This window comes from Taudactylus pleione, unplaced genomic scaffold, assembly GCF_031769625.1.
Source record: "Taudactylus pleione unplaced genomic scaffold, aTauple2 ptg000276l, whole genome shotgun sequence".
Taxonomy (NCBI): Eukaryota; Metazoa; Chordata; class Amphibia; order Anura; family Myobatrachidae; genus Taudactylus; species Taudactylus pleione.
The window spans coordinates 1730632-1751422 of NW_028284678.1; the positions used below are offsets into that span (position 1 = coordinate 1730632).

Here is a 20791-nt window from a genome sequence, read left to right on the forward strand (position 1 = left end):
CCGGCTGCGCGGCACCCTGGTGACAGGACCACGGCACCCCAGGGAGCCGCGGCTCACAGTTTGGAAACCACTGGTTTAGGCCATTTGGTGTCTTTAATTGGAAAATCCAATCTCTTCTGGACAATTTGATCTGTCTATCGCCACCCCTAGGGTCTTTGCATACTCTCTCTATGCCCATGAATCTCAGTCCAGCAGGGTTATTTTGGTGCTTTCTGGAGAAGTGCTTTGATGCACTATGTGTCATCATACTTTTATTGATATTAAATATGTGTTCACATATGTGGATTTTGAGTGGTCTTGAAGCTTTCCCCACATACTGAAGGCCACACGGCATTTCCAAAAGATAAATAATGAAGTTGTTCACACAAGTGATGTTTTCTTGTATTTTGTATTCCTTTTGGTCAATGTTTTACATGAATGTGTTACTTTTAATCTCTGATGTGCACACTTTACATGTATACTTGCTACACTAATTGCTTTACATCTTCTAACCTATGAGATGCATTATTCTAAGCGTCTATGTTTTTTTCTTTCTGTTTTAAAAATTTCCATTCAACAAATTCTGTGATCGTTCCTCACTGTAGTCTATTTTTTTCTACCAGTTCTCTCTATATTCGTATACTTACTATTTTTCTTACCTACACGTATTGCTTTACATCCTCTAGACTGCAGTATATATTATTTTAGGGGTCCCACTATAGTATGATTTTTCCTTCCTATTGTAAAATACTTTCCATTTAACAAATTATGTGCTCATTTACACTAGTCTCATTTTTCCAGTTAATTCCTAAATCTGGTTCTTTCTCTGGAGCCATGAAAAGTGTCCAGTTTTACCTGTCAGTGAGAAATATTTTATTTTATTCTTATGATTTAGTTTATTTTTTGGTCTATATGATTTTATACCTATATATTATTTATTGATGCTGTATGAGTTCTTATAAATTTTATACTTAGCTGTCTGTTATAGTGCAAACTGTTTTTATGATATTAACACGTTTGTCCAGAACAGAACAGTAATGCATTATAAAAATGCCATTTATAAATAAATATTTTTTTTTATTGTTAATCCTGTCTGGGTTATTCCAATGTTATAAACATCTTGTTATTTATTCTGACGTTACCAGTTCTACTTTATTAATCATCCTTTTGACTCCTCCCAGATAAATGCATATGTAATCTCCCTAGATTGGTGAGTAAGGGAATATCTAGTTACAGTTCTGTGTTTTGTGTTATATGTTTGTACCCTCCCAGCACCATAGAGTAATCTAACCCTTATGTCTCCTTAGGCTGCATGTACAGGGCAGAAGTTTCACAAAGGGTGGTGACATCTGTTGCATCACTTATTGACCCTATGCATTTGTGAAAGGGGGAGTGGTATTGTGCTCACAAAGTCACACCCTCTGATTTGTGCCATTTTGGGGACATGACTGTGTGTCACGCCCCATCCTCTTCATGCTTGGGGCTTGCACAGCATCCGAGAGAAGCATGCATGCATCAAGCATCACAGCTACAGCGCTGTCCGATGACAGCACCCTTCTGCACCCCCCAGTGATACCACTGACACAGGGTACCCATACTCCAAGGAATCTCATAGTAATTTTTTTGTGTTTTATACAAGTTCATAAAAAGTTTGAATAAACATTTGCACCTCTAATTTGCAAGTTCAAAAATTCTCTCCCTTCAATACAACACCTCCACATACCTGTCCCACATAATTTATACTGCCACATACATGTCCCACATCAATTACACCTCTACATACCTATCCCACATCATGTACACCTCCACATACCTGTCCCACATCATTTACACTACCACATACATGTCCCACATAATTTATACCTCCACACACCTGTCCCACATCATTTACACCTCCACATACCTTTCCAACAGCACTAACATCTCCACATACCTGTCCCACATCATTTACACATCCACATACCTGTCCCACATCATTTACACCTCCACACACCTTTCCAACAGCACTAACACCTCCACATACCTGTCCCACATCATTTACACCTCCACATACCTGTCCCACATCATTTACACCTCCACATATCTTCCCCACATCATTTACACCTCCACATACCTGTCCCACATCATTACACCTCCACGTACCTGTCCCACATCATTTACACATCCACATACCACATCATTTACACATTCACATATCTGTCCCACATCATTTACACCTCCACATATCTGCCCCACATCATTTACACCTCCACATACCAGTCCCACATCATTACACCCCACATACCTGTCCCACATTATTTACACTGCTCCACGTACCTGTCCCACAGCATTACACCCCTGCATACCTGTCCCACATCATTTACACCTCCACATATCTGCCCCACATCATTTACACCTCCACATACCTGTCCCACATTATTTACACCTCCACATACCTGTCCCCCATCATTTACACCTCCACATACCTGCCCCACATCATTTACACCTCCACATACCTGTCCCACATCATTACACCTCCACATAACTGTCCTACATCATTTACACCTCCACATATCTGCCCCACATCATTTACACCTCCATATACCTGCCCCACATCATTTACACCTCCACATACCTGTCCCCCATCATTTACACCTCCACATACCTGTCCCACATCATTTACACCTCCACATACCTGTCACACATTATTTACACCTCCACATACCTGTCCCACAATATTTACACCACCAGTTAGATAAAGATAAGATAAATGCTTTATTGTCATTGTACAAAACAACAATATTTCAACCAGATCAACCACGTACACATTTGAGCACAGAAGAGCATAATTATTAAAGATCCCCAACTAGGTTTATCTTTACAATAATTGATGGAAAAAAATATATTACTTGATTTAATAGACTGCAAACACCTTCCAGAGGGTAAGAGAGAAAACACACTGTGATACGGATGCTGCCAATCTTTTACGATACTATTTCCTTTCCATAATTTATTCTTAATATAAATATCCTCAACAGATGGTAAAGCACTACCAATAATAACTTCAGCTTTCTTAACCACTCGTTCTAACAGCCTATGGTCTGATTTTGTGCTGTTCCCATGCGAGACTGGAATACAATATGTTAACAAACTTTCGATTACGCAGTGATAAAAATTCTATATTTTTTTCTTAGACAAGTTCTCTATCTGCAACCTCCTTAAAAAATAAAGTCGCTCTTGGGCCTTCTTAACCATGGCCACAATATTAGAGCTCCATGAAAAATCATCTGAAATGATAATCCCCAGTAAATTAAACCCGTGTACCCTTTAAATCTCCAAATTGTGAATAAGTAATGGCAATAGCGTAGACCTGTATGTCCTCCAAAAATCAATAATTATTATTAATTTTTTTTTAGGTTCAAAATAGACAATTATATTACTCAATTTGACTAAATTATCCACCTCATCGCGATACACTTTCTCAACCTCATTAGTGATGAGACCCATTATTGTCATATCGTCAGCAAATTTCACAATGGAGTTAGATTTGAATGAGGGAACGCAGTCATAAGTAAAAAGCAAAAATAAAAGTGAACTTAAAACACACCCCTGTGGGGTACCAGTACTTATCCTAATAATAGAAGATCTCATATTACCCAGACTGACTTGTTGTTGCATTCAATTAATTAAAAAAATCCAATATCCAGTTGCATAAACTAACATGAAATCCTAAAGTCAATAGTTTAACTATAGTTAACAAAGAGTAGTCTGACATACTTGTTAGGTCTTTCCAGATAGTTAGGGTCAGGCACTGGGGAGGGAGGATTAGGGTTAGAGTAGGGAGAGGGGGAGTGTTAGAATACTGACCGACAAATGCCAGCATTGGGATTCTGACCGCCGGTATTACGAGCGCCGACATCCCGTACCCATCCCATTGGGAGGGGTGTGTGAGAGGTTCTACATTGTGCACTGAAATTTTTACCTTAAAATAATGATTTTCACTACCTTTACTCCTGCTCAGGTTGGTGCACAAAAAAGTATATTTCCTCTGAGAAATCAATGCAAGTTTGGGATTGAGTTGCAAATGGGATTGCAGTGCGAGTTCGCAATGAGAACGGCTCGCAGGACTCAACTCGCACCTGGTTACTTTTGCTCTTCACCTTCAATGTGCCACTCTTTAGAGTCGGTATTAAGTTGTGAATGTGGTACTTGGCTACGATGCCATAGCCAGGTGCCAAACTGCCAGCATTTGACCCTGCCAGGATAATACAGCTCATAGAATTACAGTATGATTTATATTATTTCACTTAAATCTACAGTATTACAGTACATGCATTCACATTGTAGTGTAGAGCTATTACAGAAAAGCAAGCCATAAAAGAGTCAATACTGTTCAGGCACAATACAATGCCTAACATTTTTCTGGTCTCCTTGCTTGTTATTGTCATTGATATTATAATATGAATAATATATTTAATTATGGGAACAGAGTTACTGCCAACATTTCCTAATGGAGATTTGGAACAAAATAGGCCACACCCTGGGTGATGAAGTGAGGGGGCTAGCTTACACAAAAGATGGACTTTAGTTTGTGTACATTATGTCCCCCAGAACCCCAGTGTACAGGACAGGCACCTGTTCTTTTTGGATATCTATGTCACTTTTAACATCATAAATGCTTATACTGCGTCTCTGTTATTCACTATGTTATTACAACAATACAGTATGTCTGTAAAAAAGAAGTTGCTCACTTAGAGAGCCTAATCCTGCAAAGATAGAAATGTGCTAAATTCTCAAACCACTACTGATAGCTGGCTTAGGGTAGACTTGTCAGGAAGAGCTGGCCATCCAAAGAGCAATTTTCTTTGCACCAGCAACATAGAGATAAACATGGGAACAATGGTCTTACTAAACTATCTAATTACTTAATAATATATATTATCCTTACTACAGTAATTACTTAACAACTAATTCATATGAAAATCTTACTAAAACTCCAACTGCCTCTCATTCAGTTCTTCCTGGATATCCCAGTGTTTTCTTAAACTAAACATGTTTAGGACTAAGCTTATTGTCTTTCCTTATCCAGCCCCCTTTTCCTTCCCAATACTGATGCCAACACTGTCCACTCGCCTATCCCTCAAGTCTGTTGCCTGGAGGTCATCATGTACTCTGCTTCCTCCCCCACAAGCATACTATCACCCAATCCTGCCCCGTCCACCACCACCACCACAACATCCCTTGTCATCTCCTTGAACTACTGTACTGCAACCCCCTACACTCTGGTCTATTTCACTCCCAATGCTCCCTAATACATCTATCCTCCATGCTGCAGCTCATCTTATATTCCTACCTCACCACTTTGATTCATTATCTGCTCTCCTTCAAATCATTCACTGGCTCCTCTTCTCCTATAGAATCCAGTTTAAGCTCCTCACCCTAACATTGAAATCACTCCTGTCCTTCATACAGTACACCCTGAACTCATCTCAATCTAAACACACCTGTCACTCTCTCCATTCTACCTCTCACTTTTACCTTGCCTCTGCATTGATTAACTTCTCCCAAGGTTTCTCCTGTGCTTCTCCTCTCCTCTGAATCTCATTCCCTGGTCTATCAAAATGTCTACCTGCGTGCACTGTATCAAACATTCTCTGAAAATGTACCTGCTCTTCATAGCCCATCAGCTCTCCTCCATTCTTACTGCCACTTTCTGCCATCCCTCCTCATTTCTTCTGAATCCACCCCCCCAATTATATCTTCATTACCTTAGTCTGGCTGCTGGACCACTCACCCTAATGTTCTCTCCTTGCATTATCCCTATCTCCACTGCATTCCCATTCACAATTTATTTATGATTCTTTCTACTTGCTAACACCAGGGCATTGACACAAATCTGGGGCTTTGATAAAGCCCCAGATTTGTGGAGCAAAACGCACCAGGGGATTCATTTTTGGACCCATTTGAACTTTGTATCTGCATCCATTATTTGATCCTATCATTCTCTCACCAGCACGTGAGATTCGTGATCCCGCTGGACATCAGCCGACAGCCAGGAGTCGAGGCAGGATCAAGACGTGGCCGGATTGATACTAACAACACCTGAATAGTAAGGAGCCACTTATATCCTGTCTCTCCGGAGCCAGGATATAATTTATTCGTTTGAGCATGAACCAAATGATTTGTAAGTTATGCATGTGACATGCTAGCTACGAATGAGGATACAGGCAATCTGTGACTTTGTAACAAATAGCTTATCATACTCGGTGAGCTTGAAGACCATTTAATATAGATGCGGACATTATGGATCAACATTTATGTTTTTAATATTATTTTTTGGAACCACCTCCTCCAGCGATTCTTCAGATTATTATTATTATTAATAATTGTGATATTAACTCTGGTATTAATTAGTAATCCATTCGCTATTTAGCTTATAAATATTGCAATTGCTAATTGTATGTGATCACTTTTACTTGTTTCTATATTGACCGGTCAAATTGAATTTATCATAGTAAAAATATTTTTTATACTGTAATCCTTGTCTTTGTGGTGATCTGCTTGTATCAATCCTCTTGAAAAAAAAAATTTCTACATAATTTATTTTATTAGCGCAGATATTTAGTTCACTGGGTCATAGCGCTATACTGTTCTATTGTCAAACACTTTTTTTATTTCACTTCTTATTTAAAGTTTAATTTATAAGGCTTTAAGCCTTACACCATCTGCTTGTACTTTTTATATTGAATTGGTTGTCTGTCAATGTCATTTAATTCTTGAATCACGCTACAGATGCTTGGAGGGTGCAAAATATAAATGATAATAACAATATTGGAAACTCAACCCCGTTGATTAGCCTCCTCTGAGGAGTTCCAATGTGTGTTCCTGGCAGACACTGTTGAACCAACACTGGGGGTGGTTTGAATACAGAGATAAGCAGAGCAGAGAACCTGATCCAGACCCTGCAGATACGTGCCACCAAGGAAGCCAGGATAGGCAACATCCTAATCCTAAAGTAACCCCAGGCAACAAGGGTTTCAAATGGGAAAGTCTTCAGTTACAATGCAACTAATCACCGCTCAGGAAACAGTCTGGTCTTCATGTCAGGACCATTGTGGGTATTACAGCTTCCTGGTATTACTGCTAAACAGAAGAGAGATGTGGAGAGAGAGTGGAGATGTTGCCCACAGCAACCAATTCGAGTCTACTTAACATTGATCTAGCACCTTCTACAAGATAATAGCTAGAATCTGATTGGTTGCTATGGGCAACATCTCCACTTCTAAAAATGCACACTCTAGTAAATATACCCCTAAAAGTAGATCTTTATGGTACTTAATATATGTACTCCTTGTATGATTTATATTCCATTCACTGTATTTGGTCTTTGATAACCATTTTATAAAAGTGATGCAGCTCTGTTGTTGCTTTGTATTAATTTCCTAAGGAAACTGTTAACCGGAGATCTCCCTGTGTATGAAACTACTGTATGTCCCCACGACTATGGTACTGTACTTCCAAAGAACAGTTGGAACTTTACGCATGAAAAACATATTCAGTGTGGAATACAACGAAGCCTTATGCAGATCACCCTGATTTCAGTTGGCACTAATGCCCCTTTGTGATAAGCCTCCACCTATGCTGAAAATTCTGAACATTTGTATAACTTTGTATAACTTTATATAATAAACTATTAAATTACTGTTTTTATTGCATTCATGAATGACAGCTTCCATGAATGATATTTTATTACATTTTACGTTGCTGTCATGATAATACATACCATAATAAGACATCAGATTTAACTAGGACTCTTTAAAAGTGCAAAAATATTTATAGATAGATATATAGATATACTGTATTTATAGCAATACAATACCTAATAAAATAAAGTCAAAAGTAGATACTTTTGGGAACAAAATTTGCTCTCTGCAGAATTGTGTTTATTTTAACCTTTCATGAATCCATATATATTTCAACAGTAATGCTATTCCTTGGAATAAATCTATGGTGCTGTATTTGTTTTAAAAGCACTTTAGGAGCCATAAAGAGGATAACTGATGGTATACCAATACCAACTTTAGTGCCCCACTATATAAAAAAGGTTGAAACTTGAATTTCTATTAACTCTACAATATAGTTTTATCACATGAAATCATACAGCGGAGTAATATCGTCTCAGCAGAGTTGAGGTTTGAGCAATTTAAAATAAACATAAATAAAACAAAAAACTAAAGGCCATAACTCCAATTTAAGTGACTTTTGATAAATCTCAACTGCGACTATAAACTTTTGCCTTGTAAGCACTTAAAATATTGTTACTGCAAGGATGAATGTTGGGCGAAAATGCTGCTCTCAATTTGCAATATATATGAATTGAATATCAAAGGATAATCAGCATTCACAGACATAAATTTGGTGTCACAGCCACAACATGTTAGGGCATTGCTTTAAACTGCTGTCACCTCTTTACCCAGTTATGCTCACAACAGCAGTTTAGGCCACTCTCCTAAGGCTTTACTCACAATGAGCATTTTGTGAAACTTCTTTTAGAATGAAACAGGTATACATAGCAGACAGTTATTAATTTTGTTTAAGAATGGAACCGTTGTAATAACATTCTAAATTTATTTTTATCTTTTCCCTTTGAGATTGTCTAAAAAGGCATATCTAGAGACAACTGTATAATAATATGCTTATTACAGGACTTTTATGTTTTCTATGGAGCTTACTGTTCAGTAGATTGCCATGCTATTTGTCTCTTTCAACAAACTCTTTTCTGTAAATGATCTTTTCCCTGTCAAGTCTTAAAATCATGTTATTTCACTCAAATAAATAGAGAAATTTGTTGCTCAATTATATGGTAATTTATTTATTACTAATTGTAACATCTTTATTAAATCCAACAAAAACTATAACTGTACTTTAGGTTACATCAAAAAATTAAGAAAATTACCTACATAACAAGTCTTAAAAAGCAAATTTTCTAGTACAGTATATATTCAAATATGTGATTTGAATGTTGTAATATTCTTTTTATAAACTCCTCTGTAAAGTTTGCAATACGAAAGTTTTCAGTAATACTAAAAAAGCTCAAAAACTATTCACCCAAACATCTTTGTTAGACCTTATTCACATTTTATACACCAGAGAGATAACAAAATGAGCATGAATTAACATGCCTACAAAGGTTTCTAAATCGACTCACAGAATAAGTAGGCAGAATATATTGAGTCACATTTTAAACAATCCCTACATCTCTCGTTATATAATAAAATTGACTGCTGATAAAAACTGTGTTTTTCACATTGGAATAAAATGACAGTTGGTATGAACTGTGACCATTCCCACCAGTGTCTGAGAGAGACAGTGGGGAAGGGAGAAGGAGAGGTAAGGTAAAAGTATTGGGTTGGGGGAAGAGAGAAAGAGGTGGAGAGAGTAAAAGGTGGGGGAAAAGTGTCTGTTAGTGAAAGATAAAGTAAGGTGAGAGATGGATAGATACAGATGTGTCCTCATACACCAGTCATCAATACACCATGTGGTGTGAGACACCTGGCGTGAGAGAGCGGTGTAGCATACCAATAGCTATTAACAGTGCACTTCTACTCTATGCTCTCAAGAGATTCTCCTGCAAACTCGACATGGACTTTGTTGTATGAGAAGCCACACAAATCTCAAAAAGCAAACAAAACTGCAAACTTCACATCAAAGTCCAATCTTTAGACACTTTAGAACAGCAATTTTCAACCACTGTGCCATTTCAGTGTGCCGTGAGCGGTTGTCAAGTGTACCGCGGGGTCACTGCAGTCAGAACTGACTTTACTTGTACTGCTGGCCCGGGCAGTGCTGGGCTCTTCAGGGAGGCTCAGGAGTGCTCTGGCCTTGACCTATGGAGACGCACACTGCTCACAGCTCTGCACTATGTGCTCAGTCATTGAGTGTGACTGAGCAACCCCAGCCGATGAAGGACAGGACAGGGACTACAGTGAGCCTTCTCAGCTGGTTATTTATTTTTTTCTGTGGGGAGCTATGTGATCATTTTATTTTCTGTGGGAGCAATGTGTGTGTTTGTTTTCTTTCTGTGGGCACCGTTTTGTTTTACATATTTTTCTGTGGGGACATTGTGTTTTATTTTTTCCCTGTGGAACCCAATGTGTTTTATTTTTTTCTGTGGGGGGCAATGTTTGTGTTTGTTTTTCTGTGGGGTGCCAATGTCTGTTCTTTTTCCTGTGGGGGGCCAATAGGTGTGTATTTTTTACCCGTGAGGGCCTGATGGTGTGCCTTACAAATTTTAAAATCTTGTTCGGTGTGTCACATGTTGAAACAAGTTGAAAATCATTGCTTTGGAACCAACCCTATCATTAAATTAAACTTTAATTTATCTTCAGAAATACTGATACATTTAGCTCAGTTCAGCCTCATATTTGGCCTAAACCAGTTCTAAGAGTGAGAGAACATTTCTTCCTTTATTATTTGTGGACGTTTAATGTGTTTGGAGCATTATATACTAAAATTAAAGTCCTTTTGTGGAGTAGAAGTGGATTTACACCCTTGAGCACAGCAAGGAGGAGCATCCCTAAAACTCTTCCCTCTCCTCTAATTCATTTCAGTAATCTTTCTTAGGTAAATGAACATAATGTTTGCAGTCCTCCATAAAAGGCCACCACTGCCCCTTATCGGAATGAGTATGTAATGCCGGCTGTCGGGGTGCCTCCTGTCAGAATACCAACAGTGGCAACCCAATGGTTGGTATCCCAACAGGGGTCGAGTAAGTATACTTACCCTCCTCCCTTCTTCCCCTAACCCTCCCTTTTTGTAGCCTATCCCTCTCCACCCACACCCTAACCCTCCCTGTTAATGCCTAAACCTAAGTCTCCCCCCTTTGTGCCTAAACCTAACCCTCCCCCCTCGTGACTAAACCTAACCCTCCCCCCTTAGTGCCTAACCCTAACCCTCCAGTGGTGCCTAACCCTCCTCCTTAGTGCCTAAACCTAAGTCTCCCCCCTTAGTGCCTAAACCTAAGTCTCCCCCCTTTGTGCCTAAACCTAACCCTCCCCCCTTAGTGCCTAACCCTAATCCCCCAGTGGTGCCTAACCCTCCCCCTTAGTGCCTAAACCTAAGTCTTCCCCCTTTGTGCCTAAACCTAACCCTTCCCCCTTGGGGTGCCTAACCTTAACTTCCCCCTCCCCAAAACCTAACCCTAACCCCGCTACACTCCATAAACCTAACCCTCCCCTTGCGGCTAATGCTAAGGGTGCCCTGGACTTACCTCATTTGGGAAGGCGTCCTTCGGCATTTCAGCGTCGGGATTAAGATAGGCATGTGTATTTTATATCTTAAGTCCCTTGTCGGGATACCCCTGTCAGTCTTGAGACTGGCGGCATGGCAGCCCCCGGTCCCATATCTACATCCCCCCTTAACAGTCCTTAACAAGAAACATCCTCATTCTGCCCAACTTAGACAGTGTAAATTTATACTCCTCCCTAAATGTGATAATTTAGCTCTACAAATCAATCAGAATTATTTGGCCAGTTATAAATTGATTAAATATTTTGCACTGTGCCATTGACCAATTGTGTCCCATAAATTACTTTCAGTGCCGACAAACCATTTCACAGGCTGCACCAATACTCATCGTGAGACTGCAGCCTGTCACTTCATTAGTAGTTAGGATCTCACAATGAGTCTCTACTGCAGTGTTTCCCAACTCCAGTCATCAGTCACCCTGTACATGTTTTCCAAACTCTGTGTTTCTAGCGATCATTCATGTGCACCCTGAGGGAAGCTACGACTTTGACTGGTTCCATGAAGTGGGAGTTTCTGGGTGGCAATTGGGCAGCTACCTTCCGGACACATGCAAGAGAACCATTCTGTGAGACTGTCATCATGGTAGTGTTGTGGGCATGTAGCCAGAGTTCTGTGCTATTCTGCAGTGCATGGACAGTGAAGGGATGCCTGTTTCAGACACATATCTTCCACACAGCATAGGCTAGGTGTAAGTGCCGATATGGATGAGAAAACAGCAGGCTGTACGGCTATATGACTAAAGCTGTGCGGATAATCACATCAGCATATGGTACTAAATCTGGCTGCAGCTGCCGTCTGGACATTCGGCCATGCGACTCAGAATCAGACTCTCTGTGAGCAGACCAGGAAAACATGCCCTGTTCTATAAGGACAGGAGTTGGGTAAACATTGCTCTTCTGTGATACTAACTTTGAAAATAAAAGTAGAATCTGATTAATATATTACCTGTTAGTGAACATTTTGTTTAACAATGTTGCAATCAACATAACAAAAAATATTTTTTTAAACTGTTTTGATGTTTTTTTTGTTTTGTTTAAATTTCTTGCAAAGCCTAAGCCAAAAATAAAACATGCTAAAAAGTTGAAAGGTGATTTCATTTTTTTGTGCTAATAAGCAATTCAACAAAGTGAAGACAGCAGGATTATTTTAGAAATAAGAGTTGCAAATGCCAAAAAAAGCACAAAAAAACCCCAGATCTTGAGTTAAAGCTGGTGGGAAGCTGGCTCTAGGGAACATTACTGTATAACATTTTCCTACTTATTTATAAAAGCCAACCTACTCTGCATGTATGCCAGCTGGGGAATAATGATCACAAAAAATTATAATCAAATACCTCATATAAATGGAAGCACAATAAATTATTTTTATGTAAATTACACTTTTGAACTGTTCTGCAATGTGAACATTAAAGGTAAAAAAAAGAATCCCTATATTTACTGTATTCCTGCTATATATTTTTTTATTTTCCCTTTGAATCTATCTATCTATCTATCTATCTATCTATCTATCTATCTATCTATCTATCTACTATGTGTATATTGTGATATCAGCTTTACCCTCAGCATGCAGGAGCAAAATAATAAATGACCAAGCCCCCATGGCACTACCTCCCTTCTTTGCCTCTCTCTGTAATGGGCAGGTAGTCTACAAAAGTAACAGTCTCAGGGGTACTGTTACCAAAGTACTGGTTTTTAGAAGTGGAGTTGTTGCCCATAGCAACCAATCAGATTCTAGCTATTATCTTCTTATCTTCAAGAAGGTGTTAGATGAATGTTCAGTAGAATCTGATTGGTTGCTATGGGTAACATCTCCACTTCTAAAAACCTGCACTTTAGTAAATATACCCCTCAGTCTTTATAGTCCTGTCTCTCACAGGTTGAGACACTCCTGATCTTCACAGCTCCAAGGCCCACTGGTCTGGCTTGACTACCACCACTTCATAAAATACAGAGAGATTTGTGGTCTTCCCTTTCACCTACAGATCTGGAGGCGGCCTCGTGGCCTCCCACTGTCCTCTTGGCTCACTAGCCTTCAGGCACACTGGACTCCTGACTGCAGATAGGTCTTGTTACTGTATTTATTGAACCACCCTTGTGTATATATATATATATATATATATATATATAAAATGACATGACGGGCGGCACTTAGAGGACTTGAAAAGACGGATTCAACACCAGGTCATAATTTCTCAGACGTTTCAATCTTCTTTATTGGACTTGTAAAAGGCCGGTACTCCCCAACAACCTCCAAGGTGGTATTTGCTTCAGTGCCCTTAGGAGGTAAGCTGGCCCCCACTAATGCAGAATGAAAAGAAGGCGGCACTCAGAGACTGGCATAAAATAAATTAAATAAACCTCCTGTTTTGTAACTATTTGCCAATCTCCGAGTATCGTCGCCTTCTCGTGTTATATAGTCCATATAGGGTCCGCACTCATAGCAGCATGTCCAGCAGACTGGGGTGCAACCTCGGCGTAACCACAAATTGAGGTTCACAAGTACAAAATTACAGGTTGAAGGGAACTCACCATTGCAGCAATAGAAACATTATTTACAGTATTTGTGGCTTCTTGCAACATTTATCTACCTTGACAAAGGTCTGTTATCAGAACGAAACGGCGGAACATGTGCTATAACAGTGGTGGTATGTAAATAATAAAGGATTTTTCTATTGCTGCAATGGTGAGTGCCCTCCAACCCGTATATTTTTGTATATATTATAAAGGCATGGTCGTGCCCTTATATTAAGGTTGAATAGAAAAAAACAGAATTCCAAAGGGGGGGGGGCAGGGTATTTAAGGGGATGCACCTCAAAAGCTTTTGGAGGTACCGGGCTGAAATTTGGCATGGACAGGAAGAACTGTTGCTCGGTGCTGCCTGCAAAATTTCAGGGCAAAAACATAAAAAATTAGTAATCTAAAGCTCCAACTGTCACTTTTTTCTGACACTGTCAATTAGGACCACTTTTCTGCTATTCTCTATTGGGGATTTTTGGGAAGGCATAACTCAGGTAGGGGGCGAATTTAGACTTGGGGTTTGTTTTATTAGGTAGCTATTGTACCAGAATAGGGCCTTTTGGGGTTCAGGTAATTGATAAAGTTACAGTTTTTAAACTATTACCTTACAAATCCGCCATTATACAGATAGGAAGTTTCAATTCCTTGCGCAGCCTCAGAAGGAGCCTTCAGCAGGTGTAGTCACTGTGGCTTCATTTGGGTGCACCATGATGGATGAACTCTGCGGCAGTAGCAGGGGCCGGGACCTGGGGAAGGAAGCCAGCATTTGCTGCGGTCAGGATGCAAGGGAGAGGGTTAGGGGTTAGCGGGAATTAGCTGCGTCCAGGAACCGTGAACGGTAGCAGGTGCTAGTGGCGGCGGTATGGTGGCAGTGCAGACGGTGGTGTAGAAGGTGTTTGGAACCGGGGGAGGTAGCAGCACACAGATGCAGGCTCGTATCAGGAATATTCATGATACTTGTATCTGTGTTTAAAAAAACAAACACAGAAACACGGATAAGTGAGACCCGTCTGTGTTTCTGTGTTTAAAAATAAAACCTGTGTAAAGAAGAAAAAAAATGGTGTGGCCACTCCCCCCCCCAAAAAACAAACAGCTCCAGGCTTTGGAGCCCCAGTACTTGTTGTGCTAAATACAGGGGACAAACAATGTAGGGGTCCCCCGTATGAAGCACAACCAGCACCAGGCTTTTCAGAACCAGTCCTGGTTGCCAAAATATGGGGACAAATGATGTAGGGGTCCCCCTTATTAAGTGCAACCAGCACTGGACTCTGAGCCGGTCCTGGAAATACAGGGGGAAAAATGCATAGGGTCCCCCTGTATTTACTAGAACCAGCACTGGACCCTTTCTAGCAGGGGGGTGATGCCACAGCCAGTGGAGCCCTTTCACGAGGCCCCCCAGATGAAGCATCATCCCTGACCACTAGTCAGCCCAGGCCATGGATTCATGGGGAGATGGGGACCCTCAATAAAGGGGTCCCCCTCTCCAGGGCACCACAGGCCAAGGCTGGTAGCCCAGGGCTATCCCCAGCACTCCGGGGCCGTGGGTGCTGGGTTGATTATGTAAGGTGTGGGGAAAGTAAAGTTAAAATATTGGCTTTTGCTGTGGAACTACATTTCCCAGCAAGCCTCCCCGCATGCTGGTACTTGGAGAACCACAAGTATCAGCATGCATTACGGGCCTGCTGGTACCTGTAGTACTACAACAAAAGCAATATTAAAAAACCACAGAACACACACACCATAGAACAGTAAAATTTTATTAAAACATACATGCACACACACATGTACTCACACATGCATTCACATTATCTCACATACTCATCTAGTATCCCTGAAGCCAACCTGTCCTCTTCTCCAGTAGATAATCTAATGGAGTACCTGTAATAAAAAATCCATACTCACCTCCTCCTATGCATGGATCTGTCCTCTTCATTCCAAAATAGGAAATCCAGGGTCATAGCAAAAAAAAAAAACGCAATTACGTGAGCCAACAGACATTAGTAGTTTCCTCTAAGGACACTACTAACCGAATGACAGCTCTGCTGCGGGATTTCATTCCAGAAGTCCTAGTGCGGAGTGCTCATTGGCTGAGATAGATGAGCCTTCCGCCTCTCAGCCAATGAGTGGTTCTCACCATTGACTTCAATGGTAAGAACCGAGCGTACCCTTTTCAAAAATGGCACCTCAACACCATTTTTAAAATTTAAAGATGGCCACCGCGAGCCAATCATGGCTCACGACATCACCGCTCCACCCCCCTCAGCAGGCTAATATAAAGCCAGCACGAGGTGACATCCAATCACTCAATCCGTTGGCCTGGTAGCTGAAGAGCAGACCAGCGGAAGCAGGAAGACAGCACTGAAGCCCTGGTTGGGCGGTGGCAATGCAAAACAGCTTATAGGGGTACTATAGGTACCAGTGGGCCCTTAATGCCTCGCCTGCTGGTACTTGTGGTTCTCTAAGTACCAGTGTGCGGAGATGCCTGCTGGGACCTGTAGTACTACTGCAAATGACAATATTTATATTTTCATATCCACCACACTACATAGTCAACCCAGCACCCACCACCCAGGTGAGCTGGGGATAGCCCTGGGTTATCAAACTGGGCCTGGGGTCCCCTGAGGAAAGGGACCCCTTTATTGGGGGGGCAGCAGTTCCCCAGGGATCCCCGGCCTGGGCTGACTAGCGGTCAGGGGTGAAGCTTTGGCTGGGGGGCCTGGTGAAAGAGCTCCCCTGGCTGTGGCATCACCACCCCACTAGGAAGGGTCCGTTGCTGGTTCTGGTGAATACAGGGGGCCCCAAAGCATTTTTCCCCCTGTATTTCCAGAACTAGGACTGGCTCAGAGCCCAGTGCTGATTGCGCTTAATACGGCAGACCCCTTCGTCATTTGTCCCCCGTATTTTGGCAACCAGGACAGGGTCTGCAAAGCCTGGTGCTGGTTGTTCTTCTTACAGGGACCCCTATGTCATTTGTCTCGTGTATTTAGCACAACCAGTACTGGGGCTCCAAAGCCTGGAGCTGGTTGTTTTTTTTTTGGAGGGGGGGGCATGACATTTTTTTTGTACACAGAAGCACAGACGGGGATCACTGATCCCATCCATGCTTCTGTGTTTATTTATACACAGATACAGGTATCATGGATCATTCATATCCGAGCCTGCATTAGTCTGCTGCTATCTCTCATACCACCACTGCCTCTAATGCCCATGGGTCCCGGCCACAGCTAACACCCGCTAGCCCCTGGGTTCCGGCCACAGCTTACAGCTGCTTCCTTCCCTCGAGCCCACCGCCACTACTGCCCACACTGACCTGCCATCTTGGTGCACCCAAGTGAAGCCACAGTGAGTACACCTGATGGAGGCTCCTACTAAGGCTCTGCATCAAGTTGAAACTTCGTATCTCTAAAATGGCAGATTTGTGAGGTAATAGTTTAAAAACTATAACTTTAACAATTACGCAAACCACAAAAGCAGCTACCCTGGAACAATAGCTCCCTAATAAAACAAACCCAAAGTGTAAATTTGCCCCCTACCCTGAGTTATGCATTACCAAAAAAACCCTATAGAGAACAGCAGAAAAGTGGTCCTAATTGAGTGTCAGAAAATACTGACAGTTGGAAATTTAAGTTACTCCCATGTCCTTATTTTTTATGTTTTTGCCCTGAAATTTGGCATGCAGCATCAAGCGACAGTTCTACCAGCCCATGCCAAATTTCAGCTCCGTACCTCGAATAGCTTTTGAGGTGTATCCCTTTAAACACCATGCCCCATTGGAATTTCTCTATGGGAAAATTCTGTTTTTTCCGAGAGGACCCCTACGTTGCTCGTCCCCTGTATATTGGCAACCAAGATTGGCTCTGATTAGCCTGGTGCTGGTTGTACTTAATACAGGGAACCCCTTCGTCGTTTGTCCCCTGTGTTTAGCACAACCAGCACTGGGGCTCCAAAGCTCGATGCTGGTTTTGCTGTGGAGGCACGTAATTTTTTTTTTATATTATACATTCATTTTTTAAAACAAAACATGGATGGATCTCACTGACACATCCATGCATCTGTGTCTTATTGATTTGATTTTTGCAGGTGCATACCCAGCACCAGTGATTCCCTCTGTCGCATGCTGATGCTTCTGTACACGTCCGTTGCTGCCACTGCTCTGCACCCCCACTGCTGTCACTGCCCCAAACACCTGCAGCCTGCCCCCGCAGTTGTCTCTCCCTCTGCACCCTTAAAACACCTCCTGTGTGCTGTCTGCTCCTCCACCCATGTTAGTGTATCTATTTGTTGTCCTTCTGCCCTGCAGGTGGCCAGGTTTGCTCGTCAAAACCTTGATGGCTAATAAATTATAAAAAAGCAATGAAATTCCATAGACAAAAAACCCTACGGTTTTACATGTCCCATTAAGGCTTCTTAGACATGATCTGAAATTACACAAAACCTACTAAGTTTGTGCCACTGAAACGAAAAATAGCAATAAAATTACTATCATTAAGGCTGGCGCACTTACGTACAGAAGCCAAAACATCAGTTGCACGTTGAACTTCTAAGCAGGTCTAAACTGTCTGAGTCTAAGTTGCTCTCCTAAGACACTAGGGCCTCTCCAGCTGCGAATGTGCAGAGGCTCACTAGAAAAGAGGGCTTCTATAGGTATAGACCAGACATGTTCTAGAGCTGTGGTTCTCAAACTCAGTCCTCAGGACCCCACACAGGTCACATTTTCCAAGTCACCCAGCAGGTGTACTGGTGTATTCACTACTCACTGACACATTTTAAAAAATCCACGGGTGGAGCTTATTATTTCGCTTGTGATTCTGTGATGAAGCCTGGAAAACATGCACTGTTTGGGGTCCTGAGGACCGAGTTTGAGAACCTGTGTTCTAGAGTTTGCAGTGAAGCCGAGTGCATTAATTACATTGACTCTCCAGCTTTTGTGGACCTATAACTCTTCAGCTGTTGTGGGCCTGTGGCTCTCAAGTTTCTGTACCTCTACGAAACCCATCAGTTGCTATAGGTGTCGTAGAAGTAAGAAAATAACAGATTCAAAACTGCATTCAAGTGCAATGGATAAATATGTATGTAAAAGAAAAAGACAATGGATTTGGTCAAAGTAGTATAAATTTCTTAAATTGTAATCATCGTCAAGCATTCAATCATCATTTGCAGAACTAAATCCAAACAATTATAATGTTTATAACAAAACAAGACATTATTTAACTTATTAAGAAGTACTGTATCTACTGTAAGCCAAAATAAAAGGCACTTACTTGTGACATCACTTTTTGTAAATATGGTATAAGTTGCTTCAAAACCATTGTAACCATAATAAATAGGATTGGTTGTAAACTCCAACGTCGCTTCATTTAAAAATATACGAACAGTCTCAGGATTTGCTCCCCAAAGAGATGCTAAAAATTAGACAATACGGTAGGACAAAAAATTGAAGTCAATAATATTATTTATAAAATTTAGAGTAATCGTTATTCTTAACCATATAGATGGCAATTTTATTACTTAAAAAAAACTCTTGGCTCAAAAAGAATAAATAGAATATCTATCTGCCTCAAGTTTTTTTTACCACAAAGCATTGACAAAGTTTTTCATAAAAAACAATTGCACTGATTAAAAATATTTCTTCAGTTGTTCAGTTGAGATGCATAAATGTTGTCTTTATAATGTCTGCTGCATTCTAATTATAATACATGAAATGTTAATGCATTGGCTTTTTAAATAATAAAGTATACCATACACAGCGTACAGTACAGTACTTTAGTTGAGTGAGGCGACTTCATTAAAGCCAATTATTAGCTTTATTAAAATTATTGTAAAATCAAAAAACCTCAAAACAAATGTGTGTACCCCAGCATCTGATTGTGTAAAGATTTACTAATGAACTATGGGGGAGATGAATCAAAACTGCTAAAGGGTGGAGAAGTGGACCAGTGGAAAAGTTGCTCTTAGCAACCAATCAGCTTCAACCTATCATTTTACAGAATGTACTTGATCAATGCCAGTTAGAAAATGATTGGTTGCTACTTCTCCACTTGTTCATCTCCCCACTGTTTAGAAGATTTGATACATTTCCCCCCTAAGTAGTAAAATGCTTAATTAAGCTATTACAATCAAAATAATCTAAATGCAAAATTTGAATACAGTGTCAGAATGGAATGTTTGTGTGTTAGTAATTCTGGAATATGTAGGAATAATTGGTAGTACTAAAGAGGTACTATGGGTTATGTATGTTTGTAAACTTGTTCCGTGTTTGTATGAATGGAATCAGTATGATTAACCGCCGTCCGACAATGGAAGCCCGGCAGGGGTGAAGATCCCGATAGCAGATTTAGGTAAGTAATGCCAACCTAATTCCCTACCCTAAGCCTAACCCTCCTTTAGGGGTGCCTAACCCTAACCTCCCCCCCCCAAGTGCCTAACCCTAACCCATGTCTAAGTGTCTAAACCTAACCCCCCCTTGCCCGCAGCCAAAACCTAAGTCTCCCAGGGGGGTGCCTAACCATAACCTCCCCCTGGGGGTGCCTAAACCCCCTTCCCCTAGCCTAACCTTAACCTCCCGGGGGGGCTGCCTAACCCTAAGTCTTCACCGGGAGCCCCTAACCTAACCCTCGCCCCCAACGGCTGTCCGCGTCCGGCGCCCAGCTTACCTTCGATCGGTAAGCCGGGTGTCGGGCTCCCGTCATAGGTAAAATGAAGGCATCGGGATCTCAATGCCTGTCATTAGACCCCTGCCGGGATCAGACGTTCAAAAGCCGACGGTCGGGATTTTGTCAGTCGGCTTCCCGACTGCTTCCCTTTTGAACATTGATAGTACGATATATCGATGACCGATATAGTAAAAATCAATGTTAATGTTAAGTGTTTAATTTTTATATTCTATGAAACTGTGTAAAAGTTCTTGACCTAATTCAAACATAAACAAACCTGACAATTTCGGAGTGTGGGTTTTTGAACAAAAAAATTGCCATTTACAAAGTGGTTAAAAAGATACTGTTTGAATATTT

General features: G+C 41.0%; 1 protein-coding gene across 1 annotated transcript in view; it reads right to left on the reverse strand.

Moving 5' to 3' along the window:
* Positions 1 to 20791, reverse strand: part of TMPRSS15 (transmembrane serine protease 15) — a 441506-nt gene that overhangs the window by 239314 nt on the left and 181401 nt on the right. The window contains exon 11 of the mRNA XM_088481702.1: positions 19043 to 19183. Within this exon, the coding sequence (XP_088337828.1) occupies positions 19043 to 19183 (141 nt within the window). The remainder of the gene's footprint in view (positions 1 to 19042; positions 19184 to 20791) is intronic.